At 42.3% G+C, this 24,468-nt stretch overlaps 1 protein-coding gene across 1 annotated transcript in view; it reads right to left on the minus strand.

Moving 5' to 3' along the window:
- TEDC1 (tubulin epsilon and delta complex 1) overlaps positions 1-24,468 on the minus strand; it is a gene marked incomplete at both ends in the record, with an annotated part of 63,933 nt that overhangs the window by 19,015 nt on the left and 20,450 nt on the right. Inside the window, 2 exons of the mRNA XM_079536055.1 lie at positions 1,950-2,036; positions 19,902-20,000. Of these exons, the coding sequence (XP_079392181.1) occupies positions 1,950-2,036; positions 19,902-20,000 (186 nt within the window). The remainder of the gene's footprint in view (positions 1-1,949; positions 2,037-19,901; positions 20,001-24,468) is intronic.

Here is a 24,468-nt window from a genome sequence, read left to right on the forward strand (position 1 = left end):
CTTTTTGGTTTCTTTTTTTTTTTTTTTTTAATAATAATATTAAAATCATCTGACAACCCAGAACTAAGACAGTATGGAAGAAAATTCTCTTGACAGTTTGCTGCACTTGTTTAAAAAAAAAAAAAAAAAAAAAAGGAAAAAAGAAGCAAGCATGCAAAGATGTGGAGATACTAAATAGCTGTCTTCCTACAGAAACATGCAAGTTCAGCTGCTGAATCAGGCAAAGATAAGTGCAAGAGACGTTCCAATTTCAGAGCCTAGCTGGTGGATCCCTATAAAGGCTGGGGAGCCCAGTCAGGCATTCAGACATTTTCCATTTGCAAATGCTGAGGGATACATTCATAGACTGTGGGCGAATCTTTCAAAATTCATTTAAAATCGCCCATGCTCTACCGCATCCCAGAGTCCATCTGCACACAAGCTGAGTTTCCCCAGATTGTAAGGGCACGCATAAATCAGAGCATGGGGCAAGGGGAATGGAAACACACTGCCAGAAATAATGGCAGAAATAATGGCAAATAAGCTTGTGATCTGATGGTCAGTGAACATATCCTATAAAGGGTAAGAGTAAGGAAACTGAGCAGTGCGTCCAGATACAGACACTCGCAGAAGGAAGGCTGCAGAGCAGACGTGTCAATACCACGGAAATGGTAAAAGGAAACAAAGGAAAGAAAACGTGTCAATACCAGAGCGTTCAGTAATCAGCACAGGGGAGCTTCATCAAGAATACATTACTAACATTCTCTACAACCATCAGGAGGGCAGTAATTATGCAAGAATCATTCTGTCCACCAGATCAGCAAGGGAAAATACAGGTAAAAATGGAAAGAGGAAATTCTGTATCTTCAAAGCACATCTCATCTTCATACAACCTACAGTATATGGGAACACAACCATCAACATCCTGCTGAACAAAACCACTGCCACATTTAACTCATTAAATAAGGATGTGCTGGCTGGGTTTTTTGCAAGTATTTACTTAGGACTGAATTCCAGGAAGCATGCAAGCACTAACCACAACAGTACTCCCCACTGTAACATGGTTGAGGTGGCTACAACAAAATGCCATAGCACTTGCCCTTCCATTTTGCCAGTGTGACTTTGGAGACAGGCTTATTCTGGAGCTGATGCTTTCCAATTATAAGATGGGAGATGAGTAATCAAAAGCCATTACATGACTAATGGCAATTCAAATGGCTCTGCACTGGGAGTATTCTTCAAGACAGGTAAGGTAATTTTACACTCCTCTGCCTGGTTTTTAGTGTAGAACGACGCATGCGGGCAATTAATAGTCAGCTCACTGATTCCCAAAATTTTGTAAACTCATGCAGCTAATGAAGTGCTCTGAAGAATTATTTTCAGCAACTGTAAATGGACAGAAGTTGCAGAGAGAAGTGAGATGGATGCTGCCGTTTACACTCACTTGAGAAATCCAAAGATGCACACAGAAAGGCTTATTGATTTTCTTATGATCATTCAACACAGTTCAAGGGGAAATTGCCAATTTCAACACACTATTTGGCTGGGAAAAAATGAAGTTGTTTTCAGTATCAGCTGCTTGCAAATTTAGTTGCTCTCAAGTCTGCAATAAAGCTTAGAGTCCCTCTTCTGAAAACCCATTTAATTTTAACGAAATGTATGACTGTTATGTTTAAAAACATTAAAGAGATGAAGATCAAGCATTTTCATTTGTATTAACTTTATGGAGCTCTGCTACTCTGCCCTGCAATTCCTCAGCTTAGCTGGTAAGACTCACAGTCTTACTGAAGAAAACTGAGGGATGAAGAAGAACTAAGAACACATCGCTCTCTTTACCAAACCCTTTTTCCTTTTCTGAAGTGCTGTTTAACAGATGTCTCACAGTGTTTTTGTGGAAAAAGAGTCTTTGTAAGTGGTCAGCTATTGGTTAGAGTCAAGAAAGTTGCATCCTTAAAAATTTCTTTAATTACCATCCACTGCCAGTAAACCACTTCCAGTTGCTTCCACTCCAGAAAAGCTTCTAGTTGCATGGTTTCCAACTCCAGATGCTGTACCAGCTGGATAAAAGGAAACAAAGGAAAGAAAATCAGGTAACAGTACTCATTTGTAAACTAAATGAAACATGCATTTGGTATGCATTACAACAACAGAACTCCATGAGCGTTAACGATGCATGGGACAACGCTGTGTTATTTTATAGGACCACTGTAAAACCAGCTGTGCAAACATGATGTGAACACAAATTGTGATATATTAAGATCTAGATGCATGCCCATCTTCAAATCTTCTGTGCTTCTTGACTACCAATATCAAGTGTTTCTCCAGCAACATTTTTTCTTCTGTCCAACAGCATTCTGTTCTTCCGTTCACTCATATTTATCAAAGCTGCAAGGTTTAATCAGGCCATGTACAGCACTGTCCCAGCTAAAGCTTACACAGTTGGCCCTTTAGTAGAACTCCTCATATGCAATAGTAACACCAATTTGACACCAACAGCAAGGTTTTAAAAAAGACACATGTACTTGTATGCTGATCACCTCAAACAGGATGATCAGGATGAAATCAGTAACAGCTATACCTACTTTGTACAGACAACTAATCTGCCAGCTTTGTTGGGGTTAGTTACGACCTACGTACCATGTAATTGAAGTAATGGTAAAGCATCAGTTGGCTTTGCAATTTTATTCTGCAGATATAACATGAAGACAAAAAAAATTAGAGAAGGGAATGCACTTTCAAAAGTTACTGCTGGAAATTATGAGCAGTTTGCTCTAAAAAACTGCTGATCCAAAGAACAATTGCTACACATTTGTTTGCACAGCTGACACTTGGCATCACTGACTGCCAGTTTCAGGATCAGCTGCTTACGTGGAAAGTCAAAGAATGGTCTCCTCCTTTTCTCTGCTCATAGGTATACCCACAGCACAAACAGCTTAACTCACGGGATCTCATGTTGGCAATAAAACTCAGGTAAAAAGCTGATTAAATATTCAGGCAACAGCTAATGTTATCTGATTTTGAACTAGCTTTGTAATGTGGCCATAAGATGCACATGACTGCCATCCAAGTAAGTCTTGTGACAGCTAAAGAGAACTGAAGGCTGGAATAGGGAATTTTTCATTAAATTTTTTCATTTTTTCATTTTCATTCTTAAAAAAATAGGAAAAACTTAGGAAAAAAAAAGTGATGCGTCACTTTGTTTCCCACTAGACCTGAAATGATATGATTCTGGAGACAATCAGATGGAGAAAACAGACCTTAGTAGCAGTCACAGCTTTCTGAGCAGTCTCAGAATCTAAGGGCACCCAGGATTTTTGTGTGTTTGTTTTCCAAGCTGTGCCATTAGTGATGCCACACTTGGACTGGAAAGTTTCCATTTGACTCACTTCCTGTCACATCCTCACTTTTCACTGAGGTGCTACTATCCTCAGAACTACCAGGCCATAAATCTGTACTGGATCCAGATGCCCTGCTCATCCTACAGGGTGGTATATCCAACATTTCATTATCTACCTCTGAGACTACACACAATGCTCCTGGATGTCAATCACAGAATCAATCATAGAATGGTTTGGGGTTGGTAGGAACCTTTAAGACCATCAAGTTTCAACCCCCTGCTATAGGCAGGGACACCTCCCTCTAGACCAGGTTGCTCACAGCCCATCCAGCCTAGCCTTGAATGCTCCCAGGGAGGGGGCATCCGCAGCCTCACTGGGCAATATCCTATGCCATCCTTCATGCAGGTCTTATAAGACTCAGATGTCACTGCAGTGCAGAGAATAAAAGCAAAACACAACAAAAAGTAACACTGTACAAATATCCTTGAAGTACCTTAGCAAACAATATACAAACAAGTAATGTTCAGGGTGTCATAACGGCATATCTGCATGCCATTAGTTTGACCAGAAGGACAGACTCCACGTGACCCAGGTTTTCACTCAGATACCACACTGAGCAAATGAACCACTCACAGTCACTCCCCAACTTCAACTATCACCAAAGGTTCTTGTGAGCACTTATCATTCCTTATCAAAATCATGCATTTTGCATAGTTGAGGTCAACAGCATGCATTTTCTCAGCACCAATAACAGCTTGCCTGGAGATGCACTGCTTGGATGAGGCCCTGGGCAGCCTGGTCCAGTATTAAATGGGGAGGTTGGTGGCCCTGCATGTGGCAGGGGGGTTGGAGATTCATGATCCTTGAGGTCCCTTCCAACCCGGGCCATTCTGTGATTCTGTGAAGAGCAGTTCTACTCCTGCTGCTCCACATCCACCTCAAAATGCAAGATGAGTCCGTGAGCTGCAGCTGAAGTTGTCTCCTTGCTTTTAATGGCCTAAGGGCCCAGATGCTACCATCCCTCCTAATGAAATTTAAAGACTAACATCTGCAGAAGAGCACTAATTTTGTTTCTTGAACAAAGCAAAGCAGTAAGTCAAAGATGTGCCGCATGCGGTTGTCAAAACGATGCTTAGGGATAGAGCATGAAAATGGCCTTTCCTCCAACAAAATTAAGACACAAAATCCATTTCCTTTCTTCTGGAAGAAGTCATTGCTCTAACACACTTGCACAGAGAGAAAAGGTAATGACAAATTCAAATTGCAAATCTCTGAGGAGAAGTAATTCCACACTGAATGCTGAGAGCAAACACTGCAGTAGCAACTTCTCTAAACCGCTGTACAGAAGGTATCACTGGCACAAACACCGTGCAAGCAACAGCTTTCCTCGAGAGGCTAAACTGTGCTTAGCTGGGATGGCAGGGAGCACACTGCCAGGAAGCCTCCAAGAACTGCAGGAGGAAGAAAGCTGCATACAAACACCCCTCTGTAGGCAAACACCCAGCATGCAGCCTGGCCCAGGCTCCAGAAGCTTTGGGAACTCGAGCTGCAAACAATCAAGGTGACAACATCATCTGGGTGGCTCTGGTACCCAACAATGAACTGAAGTCCTCCATGGCAGTACACATCCATGTACCTACCTTGCACCACAGTCATCATTTAAACGTATCTGTAATTATCTTTCTGCCGAGGCATTAATTTTTTTCATTCTATTTACCAGCATATTGCTAAATTCATTGATGCCTGCAGACCATTATAGAAATCAATACTTAATAATTTGCAGTATAATGCATCCTTTTCATGGGCTCAGCTCCAAAGATCAGCTCCCCACAACAGGCATTTAATCTGCAGTGCCCACAGACAGTAATTCATCCTGCATGCCACTACAAAAAGAATTTTTAATCAAAAATTGCTCTGCCTAAATATTCCAAAAATCATCCCATTGTTAGACACACACACCAAAATAATGAGCTTTCAGCAATACATTCTGTTTCTTGGCTCAGAGATAAAATGCTGCTGATTCATCGCCTATTCACGCCTGACTGGAGATGAGAGACTTGCACTGGGCTCCAGACCCTTGCCAGCATCTCGAGGCCCAAGACAGAGTTAGAACATGCTTTGGAAGCTCAGTATGAAAGCTTATATGGGGAATGGTATCAGAAGACTGATTCAGATTTGGATTTGGTTTTATTCAACTCAAATTTTGGAGATTTTAGTACTACTTCTGATATACATGAGAACTGCAGGAAAGCAGAGAAGTTCCTCCTCAAGAATGCAAAGAAAAGGATAAATACTTATGGCCAAGGCAGATACTTCACATTGCCAGAGGTAAACCATAAGTGGGACTAAGGCCCAAACACCAAATTAAATAAAAAACATGGGCTGTTGGGTTTAAGATGGTGCATGCTCCCTGAATTGCACATTACCAGGGCAAAGTTGTGGAAGTTCATCACCAAAAAGCAGAGAAAAATCCTTATATCCTACCTATCTCAGGCTGGTAGAAAATAACACCATAGGTGGACACACTCAGTGCTCCAAGACTCAATTCCATGTCGTGATTTCTCCAAAAGCAAAGCTCCTTTAAAGCGTTCTCATATATCCCTTGAAGGCTGAAGCTAAAATAAATGGACCTGAAAACCAGAAAGTCACACTGCAGTACTGTGAAGCACAGGAGCTAAGGAGCAAAACCAACAGACCAATAAGCAGCCTCTAGCCACAGGGCAAATAAAGATTGACTCAAGTCGGTTCACAGGCAGAGAAATACTGCTGAGGATTGAGACAGAGCAGGAGAAACACCACAACCCAGCTAAATCACAACATGGATGGATGACAGGGCAGAGGACAGCTTCTTCCACTGGCGGCTATGGATCCCATAGAGTCCCTGACCACAATATTAACCGGGACAGAGCTTCAAAAGCAGGTATTTCTGCATAAATTCCCTGGTGTGCTAAGAGCAAACAGGACATAGATCTTCTGAAAATAATACTTAAAATTTAAAATAGAGCAACTTTAGGTGAAGAGTGTTAATTCCAGATGCTTGGAAATGTACAAAAACTCCAAAAATACCTGACTTTTCCACTCATCAACACCAGTATACCAGCACAGCCTGAACTTCAGTAGAGCTAGCTCAGTTTTACATTGCTGAGAGCAGGAATCAAACCACTACTTAAAAACTTAAGTGACAAAGATCATCATTATAAAACGTAATTGCTATTTGTGGAGGGATTTAGAAAACATCTGTTTAAAATGAAACTGAAAGAAAATGGGACTTAAAGCAAACAAAATGAGGCATTTGGCACATAAAAAATTGTACTACAGCTTTCACATCAATAGGCAATGAGCTGGGCTGTGCTAACAATGACATTCATTTGCAGGGAGCAGGTCAATGAATGGACCACTTTGCATTTTTCCCCTGAGGATATGGCATATATTGAACACAGGGCAAAAATACCAGGAAAAAACTGATTACAAGGCAAGTTTTACACTTTAGCAGCCAAGATCAAGATGGATGAGAATAGAAAAGGTGGGCATTTTCTTCCCCAAAAGTACTTTGATTTGGGGCATGTAACTTTGCAAACGATAGGAGCCAAATTTTCAGGCAGTATTAAGTACCGTTTGCTGAATGTAAGCTCAGTTGAAGCACATTCAGTGGATACAAAAAAAATAATAATCACAATTTACATTAAGAAATCTCAGCCAGAGGATTTCACAGGACATGAAATTGCATTGCAGCACTGCCTGGCAGCTGCTCATATTGTGCTGCTATCCAGTATCCCATGAATCTGATATCAAAGAAAGACCATTACTCAACTGATTTTGTTTAGACTATTTCTGTACGTAGAACAAAGCATTATCCATATTCAGCTTTTCCTTTTTTTTCCCTTCCTCTATACTTGCCCATTTTCCTGTATTTTAATAGACCACAAAAACACATGCTGAAATAGAAACAAGACATTTCTCAAATACTTTTAAAACTCATTAAATTCAGAACTGAACATTACACTTCCAATAACCCCCTTCCTGCATTACGCTTCCACACTGGACGTTAGCACACCACATTCTATGTTAATTACTACTACTAACTTCAGCACAGGAGTTCATTTACGTTTTGCCCTCCCCACTTTATTATCCCATCCACCTTTACCACCAGTTTATTCTACCTATTTACCGTGTCCTTCCTTGAGATTCTTATCCTGCATTTGGCAGCGAGTTGACAAAAACACTATTCCTGCATAAAGCTTTTTATAAACCAGCTTGTATTGCCAAACACCCACTAAGCCAAGAGATTGGCTTTTTGCCTTCCCTTGAGCTTTTGTACTTTCTCCTCAAAAGAAAGAGCATGCAGCACAAGTTGAACACCACTGATGCTATACCCTCCTGCTGGGTATCCATACAGGATCATCTATTTTCAGCCACCACAGGCTGCAGGTCCCAATGGCCAGGTAAGCCTCTCCAGCCTTCTATTCTCTCCCCACATGCTCCCTGCAAGAATACAGCTGATGGGCTTGAAGGAACAGCCTTCCTGGTAGTGACCTTCCCACAAACACCTGCCACTTTGCCTACTTATCCACAAGGAACACATGGTGCTGAAACCAGGGCTCGATGAGCCAGGAAAGCAGGGTTCCCCCAGTCCTGCTGTAAGGGCACTCCCAAGGCCCTACCAGATGCACATTGCGATGAGAACTGACTCAGAGAGCATCCACAGCAACAGAAACCCAGCCTCTAAGCACTAACAAAGAAAAGCGTTCCATAAAATTTAAGTCTCAACCAAAGACAGGAGGAGAAACTCAAAGAAGAATGGCTTTCACCACTGCAGACCCAGCAGCACACAGAATTATGGCAGGATGTCCAAGCTGGTTTAACAACGAATGAAAAAAATTATTCCATGTGTGTATTAGCATAAGCTTATGAATACAGTTTCTCCCAGCCTTCTCTGACAAGCTGTCACAGCTACCACGCATGCAGGTATTTTCACACATTTTAATATATGCATTATTGACTGGAGAAACTACTAATTTAAAGTCTGCTCATCTCCCCTACGTCAACTCGTTTCTCTTGCTCCTCTCTTAATACAGTTCTCTATATTAAGTGACAAACTTGGTTAAGAAGAACCACAAATCTGAATCTGCTTGCAAAGCAGGAGTAACAGCTGATTCTATAACTTTTTTAGCTACTTGAGCAAAACAAACCAATCAGATTTTAGTTCAGTTCAGCTTTCTAGTAACAGCCACTGCAGTATATGAACTGAAGTGCCATTTGCTTCTCTAATTAGCGTTAGCACACAGACTACCATAGCTCTAGTTTGCTTGGCTTTCCAGGTGGGTTAAGTGTCGTCTGATACAGCAGTAGCTTAGATTGAATCAGTAGAAAACAAAGCAGCCATCTGGCATTAAAATGCCAGAAGGTCCCCAGCTGATCAGGCACTTACTGTCCTGGGCCAAGAGGGGCTCATGACAATGAGAAAAAGGGGCAGTATCAGGCATTTCTCCAAAGTCCTCAGTATAGCCCCCTAAGGCTGAGCTCTTCTGTATGCAGATGGGTACTGCCAGCTCAGTGCACAGGGTAACAGCCATGAATCATAAGGCCATTGTCACAGCTCTGGGGCACTTCAAGATCAGCCCTCATAGTCCTTTTTGTGTCAGGAACTAGTAAATGCTTTCTCTTCTACATGAAAACAATGGCAATGATTCCATAAACATATAACAAAGATGCTCTGCTCTCTCTAGTGGCTACTGTTAGCTTGAAGGCACAATTCAAGAAATGAGTTACAAGTTTTGAAGTGCCTCACCTTAACATTTTGTTTCCTGAGATCCGATTTGTTCCTACGTGGCCCAGTATCTCAGTTAAGATCCTCTGGACTGGACCAATGAGACCCTTCCAAAATCCATCACCAAAGAATGGCAGCAAGCAAGCAACACTGAATCTGAAGCCTCCTCCAAGGAAGGATAAGAGACACCACGACAATGTAGGCACTGTGGTCAAGTCACACCATGCAATTCCTACTTCAGCACAGTGTTTCTGAGATACTTTCCTCTCTCATGGCACAGGAGACTAAGATATTGTTGCTGCATCGTCCTACAATTTATGGAGTCCGTGATGAACCACTGCATCATTTTTCAAGGACCAAAGAACTCTACGTGCTTGGTCAATAAAATATAATAAGTAATAACTCATCCAAAAAAATGGGGATGGCAACTCCAGAACTGCAGCTCTATTAACTTTTTTTTTTTTTTTTTTTTTTTTTTTTTTTTTATACAGATAAGTTTAGCAGAAGGCAGTATTAGTGACAAATAGCAGCCTGGGGAAATTTTCAGATCAAGGTAATAATGCCATGAGGTAGAATGATTTGCTTTAGTGTTGCTATATAACGCTTCCAGTTCTTCCAACGGGACACTAATTGTAGCCAGAGGCCACCTTGCTTAAAAAATACCTAAAGAAATATTTCAGCACTAAAACTGTCTGGACTAATAAAAAAAACAAAGCGTCCTCCCCAAGAAGGGGCACTGGGAAAGTGCAGCAGGGTACAGAGCTCAACGACTGAATGATTCAAAGCAGGTCCCGTGCTAGCAGGCAGAACCACGTCAGTGGGAACAGCTCTCTCACCTATACAAGGTGCTCAGGGCTCTGCCCAACAAGCTCTGAACATCTCCAGCAATCTGTCTTTTCCAGGATCCGGCTCCAGAGTTTGCCCCACTCTTATGGCAATTTTTCCCCCTCCATCTGGCCACAACTCTCACTTGTGCCTGCTGCCCCTTCTCCAGTCCCAGCACTTTTAAGAAGATCCTGCTCCTATCTGCTCTGCATCTCTCTGCCAGAAGTCAGACACCACAAACACCTCTTGGTGCTTCTACAATGCTGTGACTGCTGTGCCTAGCACAGCACTGTCCATAACCTACCATTGGCACCCCCCACCTCGCCACTCCGGCCATTCATGAGACATTGAACAGTACTGTCCCTAAAGCACTAACAGCCAGACACCAATATGAGTGGCCCAAACTATTTCCCCACCCACATACTCCTTATCCAGCCCATCTCTAACTGATAACTACATGAGTAGAAGGATTTTCCCTTAGCAGTACCCAGAGAAACACTCTCCATCCCTATCTGCTGTCCTGAAAGCTCTTTAATTATACATCTCTGTCTCCTTCTGGGAAGGGATACTTCACAATGCTTTGAAAGGGAGCCACCAGCAGGATCTGACAGGGCTGCAGAGGTGGGAAGTACCTGTCCTAGAGCAGGCGGGACCACACCAGCCAGAACAGCAGGCATCAAACGAGCAGACAGCCACCAACACTGCAGACAGCTGCAGGAAAGAGAAACAGAGAGGACTGGTTTGATCACACTCGTTCTTTGAGATTCAAAGCAGAGTTTATCTCCTGCAGGTTTCTCTCTCTCTATAGCATGAGAAGGAGTCACTCCATATGTTTCTAGCCTTTCCATCCTCCCTAAATTAACTCTCCCACTGGTACACATCCATCTTTTCTCCTATCAGCAGCCCCAAACTTCCACCTAGTCCACCTGCTTCATCCTGACTCAGGATGCACCTGGCCCACCTTCCAGATAGGAGCTGGAAGCCAAGTCCCACTGCTTCTGGAGGGGGCAAAGCCCCCATCAGCAGCACAACAGAGGCAGCCTGAAAGGGGAGGAAACCACACGCAACAACCATATTTAAATTTTCTTTCCCTTCTAAAATGGACTAAAATCTGCCTTAGAAATATCAATATATGTTATCTTACAAAAATGGACTGCCTTTGCCTCTACAGTGCCCATCTGGCTAGTGCGTCCTTCGCTTTCTTAAAAAGGCTCAGGAACCCAACTACATGTAGATACTGTACAAAAGCAGCTTTGAAGCTTCTTGACCCCTAATTTCTCCCAGTTTTACATGTATGACAAGGGTTGCATCTGCTCTGACTCATTTTTGCAAATGAATACCTGATTTACTGTTTCCAGCAGGATATAGCAAACCATGTTTTATGTATTAAATGTCAGCAAATGAACTGAACACCAGTTGGCTATGGATTTTCGGGAGGAAAATAACACAGCAACCTACCCACCTCCTTCCATAGAATGAGTCATTAAAATAAGGCAAGAATAAAATTCTTTGTTCTTTCCATGCAGCATGAGGTGGGCAGCACATGCTGTCACTGAGTTTCTTTGCTCTCTTAGCACTTATTCTTTCCTTGCAATGAAATGTGAGAAGGAAAAAGAATACCTGAATCATCAAGAGGTTTTGATTGTATTTTAAATTATTTTCTCAGTAGCCGCTCTCCTAACTCAATGGGAAATACGTAACAAGAACCAAGTCATCCCATTTGTAAGACACTATCCACTGCAGCTCCAGTAATTGCAAGGTGGGATTTGCACATACGCGGCCAGAAGAAATAAGATACAACATTTTTTTCCAATTTCTATAACTTCCAAGAGATCAAAATTCAAGCCAACAGAGCTTTCTCTAAGAAAAGGAGTGACAAACAAGCACTGTAGACTTTGAAGGTGATAGGGCAGTCCTCACACACAAGGACCACCGAGCAAGAGGTATCTAGTAAGTAAATCTTTCAACCAACATAAGCCATAGGGATTTAAAGCCAGTTCCTCCTCCATCCTGCAGCTTACACTGGTAAGTTGCATATTTCACCAGCAGAAAAAGTTGCACCTGAGGCCAGAGCAGGTAGCAGCCCCATGGGCTGGGGCAGGAAGCCACACTGAAGCTCTCCCAAAGACCCAGCTCAGTGAATAGCAGCACAGAACTATATTTTGTTCAAGTCTGTAGGTGATCTTCCTATCCAATCCAACCTCATAGCCTCCTTTCTTACTCAAACCACCACCACAAAAATAATTCGGTATAAGATCTGTTCTTCCCTGCAATGTTTACGTCAGCCTTGATTTTCGTTTTCACCAACCTGTCTTCCATGCATATAAAATGTCTTGAGTGGCTGGAACAATACCACAAAACATTAAGCAATTTAACATGAAAAGAAGGCACTGGCTCTGACTGACAGCGCTATTCAGAGTGCAGGGCAGTATGCATGCTTTACACTTTTAATGCACAATCCACCAAGGTAACTGCTGAGATTGGAAACAAGCATTCAAAATTAAAGTGTTAGAATTCAAGCTACCTAAACAACATTAATTTGATGCTCCCTTGGATGTAACATCTAGCATTATGTGACCAAAATGCTTACCTCCCTCACCTGTCTCACTGAGGGCACAGAACAGCTGGTGATCACTCCATCAGTTACTCCTTCTCCTTTCTTTAAATTGCATATTATTCTGTCTGTTCTTCAGAGGGAAACCATGGATTTATTTACCATACATCACTCAAACCCCATTCTGAAGACAGAATTTCTTATCTTCCACATAAACAAGTTATCTTTCCTAATGACCCATGTGAGATGAAACGATAGCATTGCGGTCGTTTTACAAATGGAAAATGAAAGCAAAGAAATGAAAGTGAAATGCTTCCATTTCTTTTACTTACCTTGACTGAGACTTCTGAGACTCAATTTCCAGAGAATTCAGAAGTTATTACAAGCACTTCAAGGCTACCTCTCCCCAACGTACCTCCATAACTTGCAGAGGCACTGCAGGAAGTTTGATTGAGTTAGCTCCTGCGCCATCACCAGGGCACAGGGCCACAGCTGATGAACTTCAGCAAGAGAAGGAGGCAGTGGCCTCACATTGCATTAACACCATTCAGCTGACCCAAGGAACCACTATAACACTGCAGTGTGCTGCCAGGAGCCATTACACCACTGGGCTTAAACTTGACATTGCTGCCAACAGTGTTGAAACTCCTGACGGGCTCTACAGCAAAGGCCTACTAAGTTCAGAGCAGCAACTCAACATTTCCGTAACTCATAGCCTTGAGCATCCAATTGGGCACACAAACCATGGGAGATGGCTCATCAGCCACCTGCTGTGTAAAGTCTAGTTTAAGTCACTTGACTCCCGGAACCTGCGAACACAATGGCACAGAGGTATCGTCCCCTTCAGGACAAAGCTTCCCTCCTCTTCAGCAATTCTCCTGCTCCAATCACTTCTTCACCTTCAGCAACAACCTTCTTCTTGACAGCTATGAGTCAGATACAAGGCACTCCCCTCTCTAAATGATGAAATATTTCTGCGACAAAGTACTGCAACAAACATACTTGATATACTACTACTAGTGCTTCACTGCACCATCTTCCCTTCCTCTTTTTTTGTTAGACACTTTTGAAAATCCCTTCTGCAGCATCCGAGCTATCCACTGATTAGCTGAAGTACCACAACCTCCAGAGGGACTAACGTGATCCCTGGATCCATCTTCTCTGTGTTCTCAATGTTGGAATGGCTTCAGAAAAGCAAGCTGAAGACAGGAAGAGAAGAAAACCTGAATACTTAAAAGGGCAAAGCACTTTCTGGCTTTATTCAAAGTGCGGTGGCGAGCCTAATTATGCAAATTCCAGAAGCTTGTCATCATTGACCTTTTCAAAACACGCGTGTCCACGAGTCTAACACACAATTCATTGGTGAACCCTGAAATTTATTAAAGGTCATCAGTTCTAGAACTATTTCTCATTACATCATCAAAGAACTTAGTCGCATCTGGCAGTAATCACCAGTGAAAACAAATTTGCTTAAAAAACAGGTAAAAACATTGATGCAATGGTTTAAAAAAAATCTCATACCTTGAAAAAGGTCTGTACAAGGAAAAGAAAAACAAATATTCTCACTGCAAAATATCAATCTATTTGTTCTGAAAACAGAATTCAGCAGTGCCAGAGCTTAAAGACCCTGGTCACCTGAAGCCCTGTGAGCAGACTGAGCAAACCGCCGGGAGTCACTGCTGATTCCAACTAAGTTCATTCTGGCAGTGCGTAGAGCAAGTCTAAATCTCACTGCACGCAGATCCTCTGGGGCTTGGCTGGCTCTTCCGCCCTATTGCTTCAAGAATTATGTCACAGACCTCCGTATTCCTTTGGGGAAGATTGTTCTCTACCTTTCTGATCTCACTCACAGAAACACAGCTTTCTCCCCCACGCTGACAATTGGTTCATGCTAAAATCTTTCTGTGAAGAGCTCACAGAGAGCCTGGCACAACAATAAAACACCTCTGTGAAGGTTTCTGTACAGTTCAGACTGCCAAGGAGTTTTCAGACAGAATATGCATAGGAAAAAAAAAAAGAAAAAGAAAAAACCCCTCATGTGCAAAAATAATCACAAGCCACTATGCAATTACTCTTGAAGTTCATGTCATATTTTCTGTGCAGAGCTCACTCGAGAAAATTCGAGTATTTTTCCTTTCAAGAAATTGAAACACGATGACAAATAGGCGAGGGTGTCCTTAATTAGACTAGTAGTTAGAACATGAAATACAGACCTTGTTCGATGGCAGAACTATGGCTCTTACCATGTCATGGAAGCAGTGAACATTACAAACCAAAAAAAAAAAAAAAGCTGAGGGGCCAGATCAAGCAGAATTAGTTGTCAGAGCATTGCAGAAGATAATGAATCTATAACAATTTACGCCAATGAAGTTAGCTTGTCTTTGAAGCTCAAAGTCTTCCCCCCTCAAATAAAACAAATCGTTTTTTTCTGGAATTTGCATGCAGTACAAGCCTGCATTTCCTGAATTAATTTCCTACCAGCAGCACCACAAACAACAGTACAGATCCTGCTTTTTCCTTTGGTATCTCTGCTCTTTCAGAAGGACGAGTTGGTTCAGCCGCTTCTTTTACAACAGATGGAGGGACATCATAAACTATCAGATGGTCCCAAGGCAGGTCTTTGAAATTCAAACAAGGCATATATCCATCAGCCCACCATACAAGACCGTAACAGGGCTGATTACAGCAAGCACTACATGCTAGCACAGGTCTGTGTCAAATCAGTGATGTGACACAGTGTCAAGCTCAACAGCGGGGTTTTAACTGCTTATTTTCACCTAGCGCCTGCCTGCAGCATCTGTCATCACCAGAGCATTCCATGGAGTCCCAAACAAGCGGAACAAGGACACCAAATATAGCCTGGCACACAGAGCTGGAATTATCTTGCTGTAGTTATTCCATTTTCACCTGAGGCAGTCAGCAACTTGGGACCCATTTCTGGAGATAAAGCCATAGCACTGCCATTACTCAGTAACCAGTATTCCTAGGAGATAACTCTGACTGCTCACCCTTTCACATGTTCCAGGAGGTGGTGCTGTTACTCGGGTGGAAGCAGGCTACAAGCTTGCACACAGGGTTTGTGCATCCCAAGCATGGCCAATCTCACTGTCCAGCACGCCTACACAGATAAAATACTTCAGCAGACCAGGGAGATTTTATGCAAAGAAGTGCACAGTCCCAGATATGCACACACACAATGCAAACTGAAGACATCGTGCAAAGCAACCTGTAAATGCACATTCAATATTTTAAAAAAATCAATGCCTATCAGGCCTTAATCCTCCCAGCCCAAAAGTACCGGTTCTGAACAGAACAGAAACTCTTCATTGCTGTGCATGAATTCAACAAACTGCTGTGTCACCCATATGCAACAGCCATCTGGGACAGATGTTCTGAATAGAATCTGTCTGGGAATTTAGGGTCCACAGTCAACTTACTTTACAGCTTGATCATTTTCCTTCTGAATGTCCCAGTAAGAAATTATGCAGTCCCATTTGACCACAGGAAACCCTACACACACACTGCATGTCAGCTTCCCTCCCAGATACATGGACAGCTCAGAAAGCAGATTAATGCTGTGCCAGTACCATCCTACCCCAGCCCACCCAATCTGCTGCTCAGAGAGCTAAAGCTCACCTGATTTTTTTTTATGGATGTGGAATCGATCACCTGTAATGCAAGCAAAGTCAGACAGACTATTCGTTTGCTGGTCTTTTTTTACTTCCCTCCAGAGACCCCAGTTCCTTAGGCCAAAGAAACTCCCATTCAAACAGGTCAGTAATCAAGAAGTATAAACATTCTTCATTAGATTTTGAAACAAATCAGCTATTCACATCTAAGCTACGCAGTTTTCTCTGCACATCAGTTTGGCAGACAGCCACGTTATTCATTTGCCATCACAGACAGTAAATTGATCCACTGGCATCTAAGGGTGCCTTTTTCACCCATTAGTATTTCCATGACCTCCCCAGCACAGCCTGCATTGTACCCAGGACCTGAGTCCTGACTGCAGCTTTTAATCTTTGCTAATCACAAAACAAGTAAGGCTGAATTCCACACATAAAGGAGTATAAAAGAAGGAACCGATGGAATAGACTTCTTTGTTTCAGAGTTCATTGATCTCTATATATGCTCCCAGCTTGATGAGAAAGTTAATTTAATGACTCTGAAGGGCAACGTACATTTTTCAGGCTCAAGGTAAAATACCAGAGCTGGTGACACTGCAATGCAGAATTAAGGCAAACGGCCTTCATAAACAAGAATGGGATTACATTATTCTCACTGGTATGAAAATTTCCCCCATCTGTCCCACGTCATGTGGAGGTTAAGAGCCAGCAGGTGCGAACACACATCTCCTGGAAATGGAATGCCAGCTGAAATAACATCACCTCCCATTCCCCAGCACCTCTGGCAGTGCAGGAAGCGAGCAAGGCATGACCCATGGCAGCACACACAGACAGCACGGCCCAGCTGAGCTGTAGGGAGGTTGGGATTTCCATTACGCCTCACTAAGGAAAAATGTAATTAAAACTATTACACTTGGAGCACGTCCAGCTCTATGAATCTGACAAAAGCTTTTACGATGATAAAAGAATAATAATGTCCAGTAAAATCCCTGTACATAAAAAGCACACTAAAGAGTTTTATTGTCAGAAATCCAAGGGAAAGAACGCTTAAACAAGTGAATGTGCAACTGCTATAGAAGAGAGGCAGTGCGACTCTTCCATTTCATAAGCTGAAGTTTAACTTCCCAGCTCTGTATCCTGGCACACTTTCCCTGTCAGAAGAAACATCTCTTGTTTTATTGCAGGTCAGAGCAACTTATCTGAAGAGATTATGGATGAAAATGTTCTCGTGGTTTCAATAAAACCAGCCCAATGTCCTTTCTGTGATGGCTCATTTCGACACTTCGATCCGCTTTACATTTCTACCCTTTGAAAGATGCCCAACACAAGAAGGAATTTACAGTGCCATCCACCAACTATGGGTGCATCACAGTAAGAAATTCTCATGCTTGCTCTTTTTATCGATCCACGCAGCAGGATATTATTTGAGGTGACATTAACAGAAATGTCATATTACTCAAAGAGAAAAAGATAGTTCACAGTTTTTGGAAAAAAAAAAACATTTGGCAGAGCACTGCCATCTGTACCAATATTGGAAACCAAGCTATTAAATATGCATAATTCACTTAATCTTACAAATATATCTGAAAATTAGGCTTTTTACTATGTTTTCCAAAGAAGCATCACTTTGCATACTGAGTATTATACCCATCTGGAGCACTGGCACTTGCAGTACCCTTGCCTTTTCAAGTCCGTGCCACCTTGTTATATGGGACTCATCATATATACCGAGCATCTGAGTTCTGGAAGCTGTTTATGGGAAATAGGGGTAAGGAGAGACAAAAACCAGGAAGACAGCTCAAACAATCCAGCGCTGGAGCTGGAACCTGTTTGGGATTACAGCTGCTAGAGAAACAGAAGCTGGAAATGGAGTCCGGCCATCCACAACTGATTTGAAGAAAACATCTGCTGTTACTCTGCATCTGTCCCTCAGTGATCATCTGTTTAAAAGGAGTATACCTCAGTTTATTTAGTTGTTGCTTAAACCTGGGAAGGGTAGAATTAAACCTTAACAGATTAGAACTAAGATTTAGAGGGTAGCTTTGGTGCTTCTTGACTGCAGCACCCTGTTTGAAACAAACACAGATTCTTTCCGTTTTACCCTGAGCCTGCACTGAATAGTGCACCTGAAGCAGCCGTAGTGAGTGCGACTCCAGGTATGAGACCAACCTCTTAAATGGGATCATCTCCCACTTCCAGATTTATGATTCTGACCCGGGAAAGCAAACAGCATGCAAGAAAGATTTCTGGAATGATTATTTAATAGCGTTGCCAAACCCAAATGGGCTTTATAGCAGTGTCATTATGCTATAGTCTAAGAGATTAGTGACGATTTCAGGATAAGGCTTTGCAAAAAAGTAGTTGCTAAGTCCTTTCACACAGTGTAGAAGCTTCTCATACCAGCTCACCAGACCTTCCTGGACTTTTGCTAGGCTCAAGAGACTGTAAAGTATGGGCTTCAGAGGACTGTTCTGCTATCTGTTCTGAGCTGCTGGACAAACCTTAGGAAAGGGACCATGAAGCAGAAATTAGAAAGCAATCTCAAGCCACCTGCTCTACAATGGCTTTCCAGGAAAATGTTCTAAGCAGCTGAACCTAATCAAGAGACTGGACGCAAACCGTTCATCCAAGGAATTCTCAGTAATGAAAGATTAACGTGCCCTTTACTTTAGTGGGTTTGAACATGAGACTATCTCCCACCTTCAGATTTACTTTCCAGAACTTCTTTCTGTGCAATATTTACAATGCCCGTTTCTACTCTTAAAAGTAGCAGCAGAAAGAATTTCTTCCTTGAGCAAACAGATCTGAACAGACTGCAGAAAGCTGCAAAATAATGATCTCGTGAGAGCCAAGCTTAAAATTTCAATCTGATTTCAGTTACATACATGAAGAACTTCTATCAACTAATACGTAAAACAAATGTATTACATTGTATTAAAACAGGCGAATTGTACTACTTCAAAGAATAAATTGAAATGTCTGTGGTAATGGAATATTTGAGAACAGCAAAAAAATATACTTACAGGTAAACAGTACACTAGGAAAAATGATGCTGCCCCAGGAGGTTCTGTTTGAACACAGAAATAAAAACTATTTTGCTGTGTGAGCACAGGGCCAGGTCACAAAGAGTCATGGAATCTCCAACCCTGGAGGTACTCCAGGGTCATCTGGAGGTGGTCCTGGGCAGCTGGCTCTAGGTGACCCTGCTTAAACAGTGGGGTTGCACTGGGTGATCTCTCAAGTCCCTTCCAACATAAACCATTTTCTGACTCTTAGATTCTAAAATCGGTCAGACAATAAGCCACACTACCAACCAAAAAGGTAATCTGCTTGGACAATTTCTGGCAGTGAAATGAATCCCAGCATCAGATCTGCTTTGGTTCTCCTGGAGAGAGAAATCAGATCTCCTTGTATTACAACAGCCCGTTCATGCAAGGTCAGACACAGACACATCACCCAGGTGCCCCCCAGCATGGTTACTGGCAGCAAACAGCAGAAGTCAGCCTGCTGTTCTATATCAGATTTATTCTACAAGCCTTTTCTTCACTGGCAATTTTGGTCAGGTCTCTCCCCACTTCCTATCTACCAGCTTTTACAAAACCCAGAGCAATACATCTCCTATGCTTTTTCAAATGAGAAAAAAATATTTGGTGGGTACAAGTTATAAAGGAGGATACAGACAGACAGTTCTGCAATACAAGCCTTTATTTCTGCTAGAAATGGTTAAAAACGTTTTAAGAAATGCAGGCTTTTGCTGACCAATGTTTGTCTAAAGCATCCTGAGCATCTAAGGATTACAGAACAATCATTACCTGGTTGTAGTTCTCCGGATGTCTGACAAGATCTGTTTCTGTGACAGAAAAATGTCCAAGGGTCTGGTCTGTATGAGAACCACTAGTGAACAAATGGATCTGGAATAGATTAAAGTAAAAGACATTTGTAATTGTAAGGACCAGATAATTAACAACACCCTTAGCTGCCATCCAACAGCTTGCATGGATGCAACAGTGATGTGAACCAGTGGTTACAAGCCCAATGCCAATGGCAAGTACAGAAGTAACTACAACAACCAATACAACAGACTTTTGTAGAAGAGTCTACAGGAACCCATGGCCACACACCCACAAAACGGGCCATCCAGTACTGTTACCATGAACACATGCCTCCCCTGCCACCGCAGTAAAAGTGAACAATTACCCTCTTTTTACATCTTAGTCTCTTTCTTTACTCTGTACATAATCGTATACATAACGTGAGAGAAAAAAACATTTTCACAGATAGTACAAGTCTTAACAGAGGTAAAGGATGCCCTCAGAATGACTGCTGATTTCTTCCTTTAAAGCAGAACACACTACCAAGTTACAGCAAGTTTCTGTACTGCTGCTATATATTCTTGGCTTTCTCTTACTGGGACCTTGTCCCAGCTGCACTGGTGATGGTATCATCAATTATTTGATGAAGAAGCTTCCCAACTTAGTCAAGGGAACAATAAAAAGCAATTCGTCCTATTCAGAGCTGATCCCTTTGTTACTGTAATAACTGCAGCTGCCAAACAAGATAGCAGTGCACATTTGTCAGAGAATCGCTGATATTTCATTAATATTTCTGCCAGAAGACAGAGAATGTTTCCTGCTTTTTTTCCTTTATTCTAATATGAACTTTATCATACACTTGGGTATTTGACAACTGTTTTAAAGCTGACAGGCACCGGGCAATTATCAACCCTTCTCTGAAACTTGGGAATATTTTAGCATTCCTTTCCCCAAACTCACTCCCAGTGACAACCATCTGTCACATGTGCAAAGCTATGCAAGTTTAAAAATAAAAAAGCACCTCCCCACACAACGTCCTTCCTTTCTGCTCACCATGGCTCTCCCTGCTGCCTTCCCATGTAACCACAGCAGCAAAACCTTTGGGCCACAGCACCAGGGTGAATTTCAAGCCCTCTTCAAAGGTATGCTGCAGCCACGCTACCCGCTGAAGCTCAAAACAAATACTGCAAAGCTGTAGCAACAGAGGAATAAAGTGTTCCTCCAAGACTAGAATAGATGGATGCTGGCACAATCCAGTATGTATATTTTTACAAGCTGTTATTGAAAAATCACGTTCTGACTAAAGATGAAGCAAGACTAAAGGGAGAAAGAGTACCAAGACAAAAGTTACAGGTGAATGGTGAGAGGCAGAGGGCACGTGTAGCTGTTGCTGTATGGAGCCAAACAGATAAAGAGGAGGCAGGTCTGATTGAACCTTACACAGCCTCCTCTGCCTGAGAGTACAGGCACAGCCTTCACACCTTGGGAAGCATCCAGGACCAACTCCTAAATGCCCTTGAGTTCAGCCAACCTGCAAAAAGATAAACTGGTCAATTCCTCTGAAAGAGGATGAGAAGGGGACTTGATCACAGCTTACATGCATTTACATTCAAGAGATCTATTGGGATCTAAAGGCAGAGTCACATTAGGAAAACAAAGCTTTTCAAATACTAAAAAAACCTCAAAACTACCAATGTAGTCATTTACAGCAGATTCCTCATGCCAAGACAGAGACACATCCAACAACCACAGTTCAGCTCACTCATAAATTACTGATAATGAAGTCATCATCCAGCATCAGTCTCTGCCCTCTGCTGTTCAGAACATCAAGACTTTGTCCACATCCCCTCACCCCATCACAGGATGCATAGATACCACCAATGTAACCCACTGTGTAACACAACCTATTTCATATTACTGATCTTCAAGGTGGCACAAGAACCCACTCCTTTCATAGCAGGTACTTCAGTCCTGCTTTGCATTCACAGCTCCTGCTCTTACAATTTTCCAAGCACATTAGAACCATTATTGCCATTTTGCCACAATCAGATAATACCATTTATATTAAAGTCTTCTTCTATTGTCCATAATTCCATTGAATATCATTTTATTCCTACTAAAATATGCCCACAGTCCACAGTCAGATGCTTAACAAAATTCACCTCTGAATTCAGACTAACCCTCTCCTATTTCATTTGTAATTTCTGTCCTAGTCTTTAGTGGAGAGAAGACAGCTGAAAATACCCACAGGAAATCCATCAGCTTTGCAGAAACTCTGCTATTTCTTTTTACATGCTGATTGTGGCATAATAGCATTTAACAGACCTGAGGAATAAAAAAGCCAATTTTAAACTGTTTTTCTGAAACGATGCAAGGCTTCTCATTCACTTTTTTCTTTTTTTTTTTTTTAAGGCCAAGTGGCAATTCAAGGCCTAACAAAAAACAGCTTCTCTCCCCTATGAATTCAAGAGGGATCAAAAGGCAGGCAGGCAGATATTCCACTGGCACTTGAGAGGAAGGATAGAAGAGAAGGAACCAAGAGGTGTGCCTTAATATGGTAATGTATCCCTCATGCTTCGATGTATTTCAATGTCTATCAGGTAAATAAGTACCACTGAGAATTTGGAAGGAATTATGCTAGTATTGCTGTATTAGACTTTCAAAGCAGGCAAACCTGCCCATGTTGAAAAGCTATTATAATGTTATTCAACAGCTCACAGCCTCAGGCTGCAAAACTCCTCAGCAACAGAGAGGTTACGATTTCCCTGAGGAAGTCTCCTTCCTACAGTGGGGCACGTAGGTGTCTGGGAGCTTTGTGTGCCTCAGGGAGGCACTGAAAAGCAGCTAGCTAGCAGCAGGGCTGGCAAAGCAGAGTAGCAGGCAGAGCACCTAACAAGCAGCTCCCACCAAGACTGGCTCTACCTCCACATAGGCTTCACTCCCCACTGCTTGAAAGTGCTTACTGCAGAACTTTGTACCATCAGCCTTAAGTGGCTGCAGACAGGACAGTATACAGGGCTCCCACAGAACCCAAATCACGCAGAGGAGGATTTCAACTATCACCTGTGTACTTTAGAGAATGAAGTGTCATTTATTTTTGCCCATTTCACCTTGCATCTCCCTCCTACCACTCTTTTCACTTTCTCCAGGCAATACAGCACTATTTCATTACGACGTGAGTCATCATTTGTAACCTGAAAGTACATGTCCCTGATCACCCAAGCAATTCGATATTCTATTTTTTCCACAAAGTCACAGAAACACAAAAGACCTCTGAAGGTCCTCAGTCTGGGCCCTTGCTCTAACAAGGACTACTGCCAACATGTGTACGCGTTTTGCAAGCCTCTGAGGATGGACGTCATTCACCCCCTCCACTGACCTGCTCCAATGCTGCCTGCCACCCCAGAGAAGATTCTTCTAACTTGCCAGAACCTGCCCAACTACAACCTGAAGCTCTCTCCCCCTTTGTCTTTTGGTACTACTGGGAGCACATAACCCTCCTCTTCATACCTGTCAAACAGTTATGCCCAAAGCAGCAGTGTGATGCTGCCTCCCTCAAACTCATCTCCACCAGACCAAACAAGTCCAGCTCCCTCAGCCTCTTCTTGGTGGCCATGCCCATCTTAGCCAGCCCTTCACCATCTTGGTCGCTTCTTGCAGGATCCTCTGTGTACGATTCTTGTTTCCAGCAGAAATACCCATGCTTATAAGATAGCATGGCAAAGCAGTCATTTCCTAAGTAGGAATATATTTTCCAAGTGTGATGCATTTTTCTCAAAAGTCCCAAATAGAAAATATGGTATTTAGGAGCTTGTGTGAGTCACAGAACAAAATATGTGGAAGAGTCACCACTACTTGGCAATAGCTATAGCTCGTGATCAGAGTAAATAAGGCTATTCCACAGTTGAGATACATAACCTGGTAAGTTATTAAACAGAGTGAGCAGAAACCATAATTATCATTTTGTAAAAAAGTCCTCTAAATCTGTCAGTGTAACTGAAAAACATAATACTCATTAGCCTACTGCACACTGTGTTTGCTGTTTCCACGAGGAAAGCAACAACTCACATACAGGTCATATGGGTAAGCTCAGTCTACTAAGACAAAGCAGATTCGTTTAAAAGTTTTAAAGCTAAGTTAATGCAGTAGCACAGACAACACTTCTCTGTAAGAGTCAGAAAATACAAATAGTTGTTTATGCAGCTGTTCAACTGCACACATTGTGTTTTGTCTGGCCATAAAAGTTAACATTAACGTGGCACTGCAATGAAGTCCTTTCCAGTCACTTTTGCCTTTCAATTTTCTTGCTTTTAATTCAAACTAAAATATAAATCAGAGCCCTGCACTTTATTATAGCTCTGAACAGAACTCCCACAGTCGCACATACATATTTGAGCACACATAATATCAGTGTGTGATCACAAATGGAGGAGCTGGGCCCCAGTCAATCCTTAGATGTATGCATCTGTGATGACAGTTGATGGCAGCCCTCTGCATATACCACAGAGCATAGTCTGAACGTAAGAATTATCAGCAGCACAGCTTACTGCTTTCAACCTAGTCCAGC

This window comes from Tetrao urogallus (genome assembly GCF_951394365.1).
Source record: "Tetrao urogallus genome assembly, chromosome: 5".
Lineage (NCBI taxonomy): Eukaryota > Metazoa > Chordata > Aves > Galliformes > Phasianidae > Tetrao > Tetrao urogallus.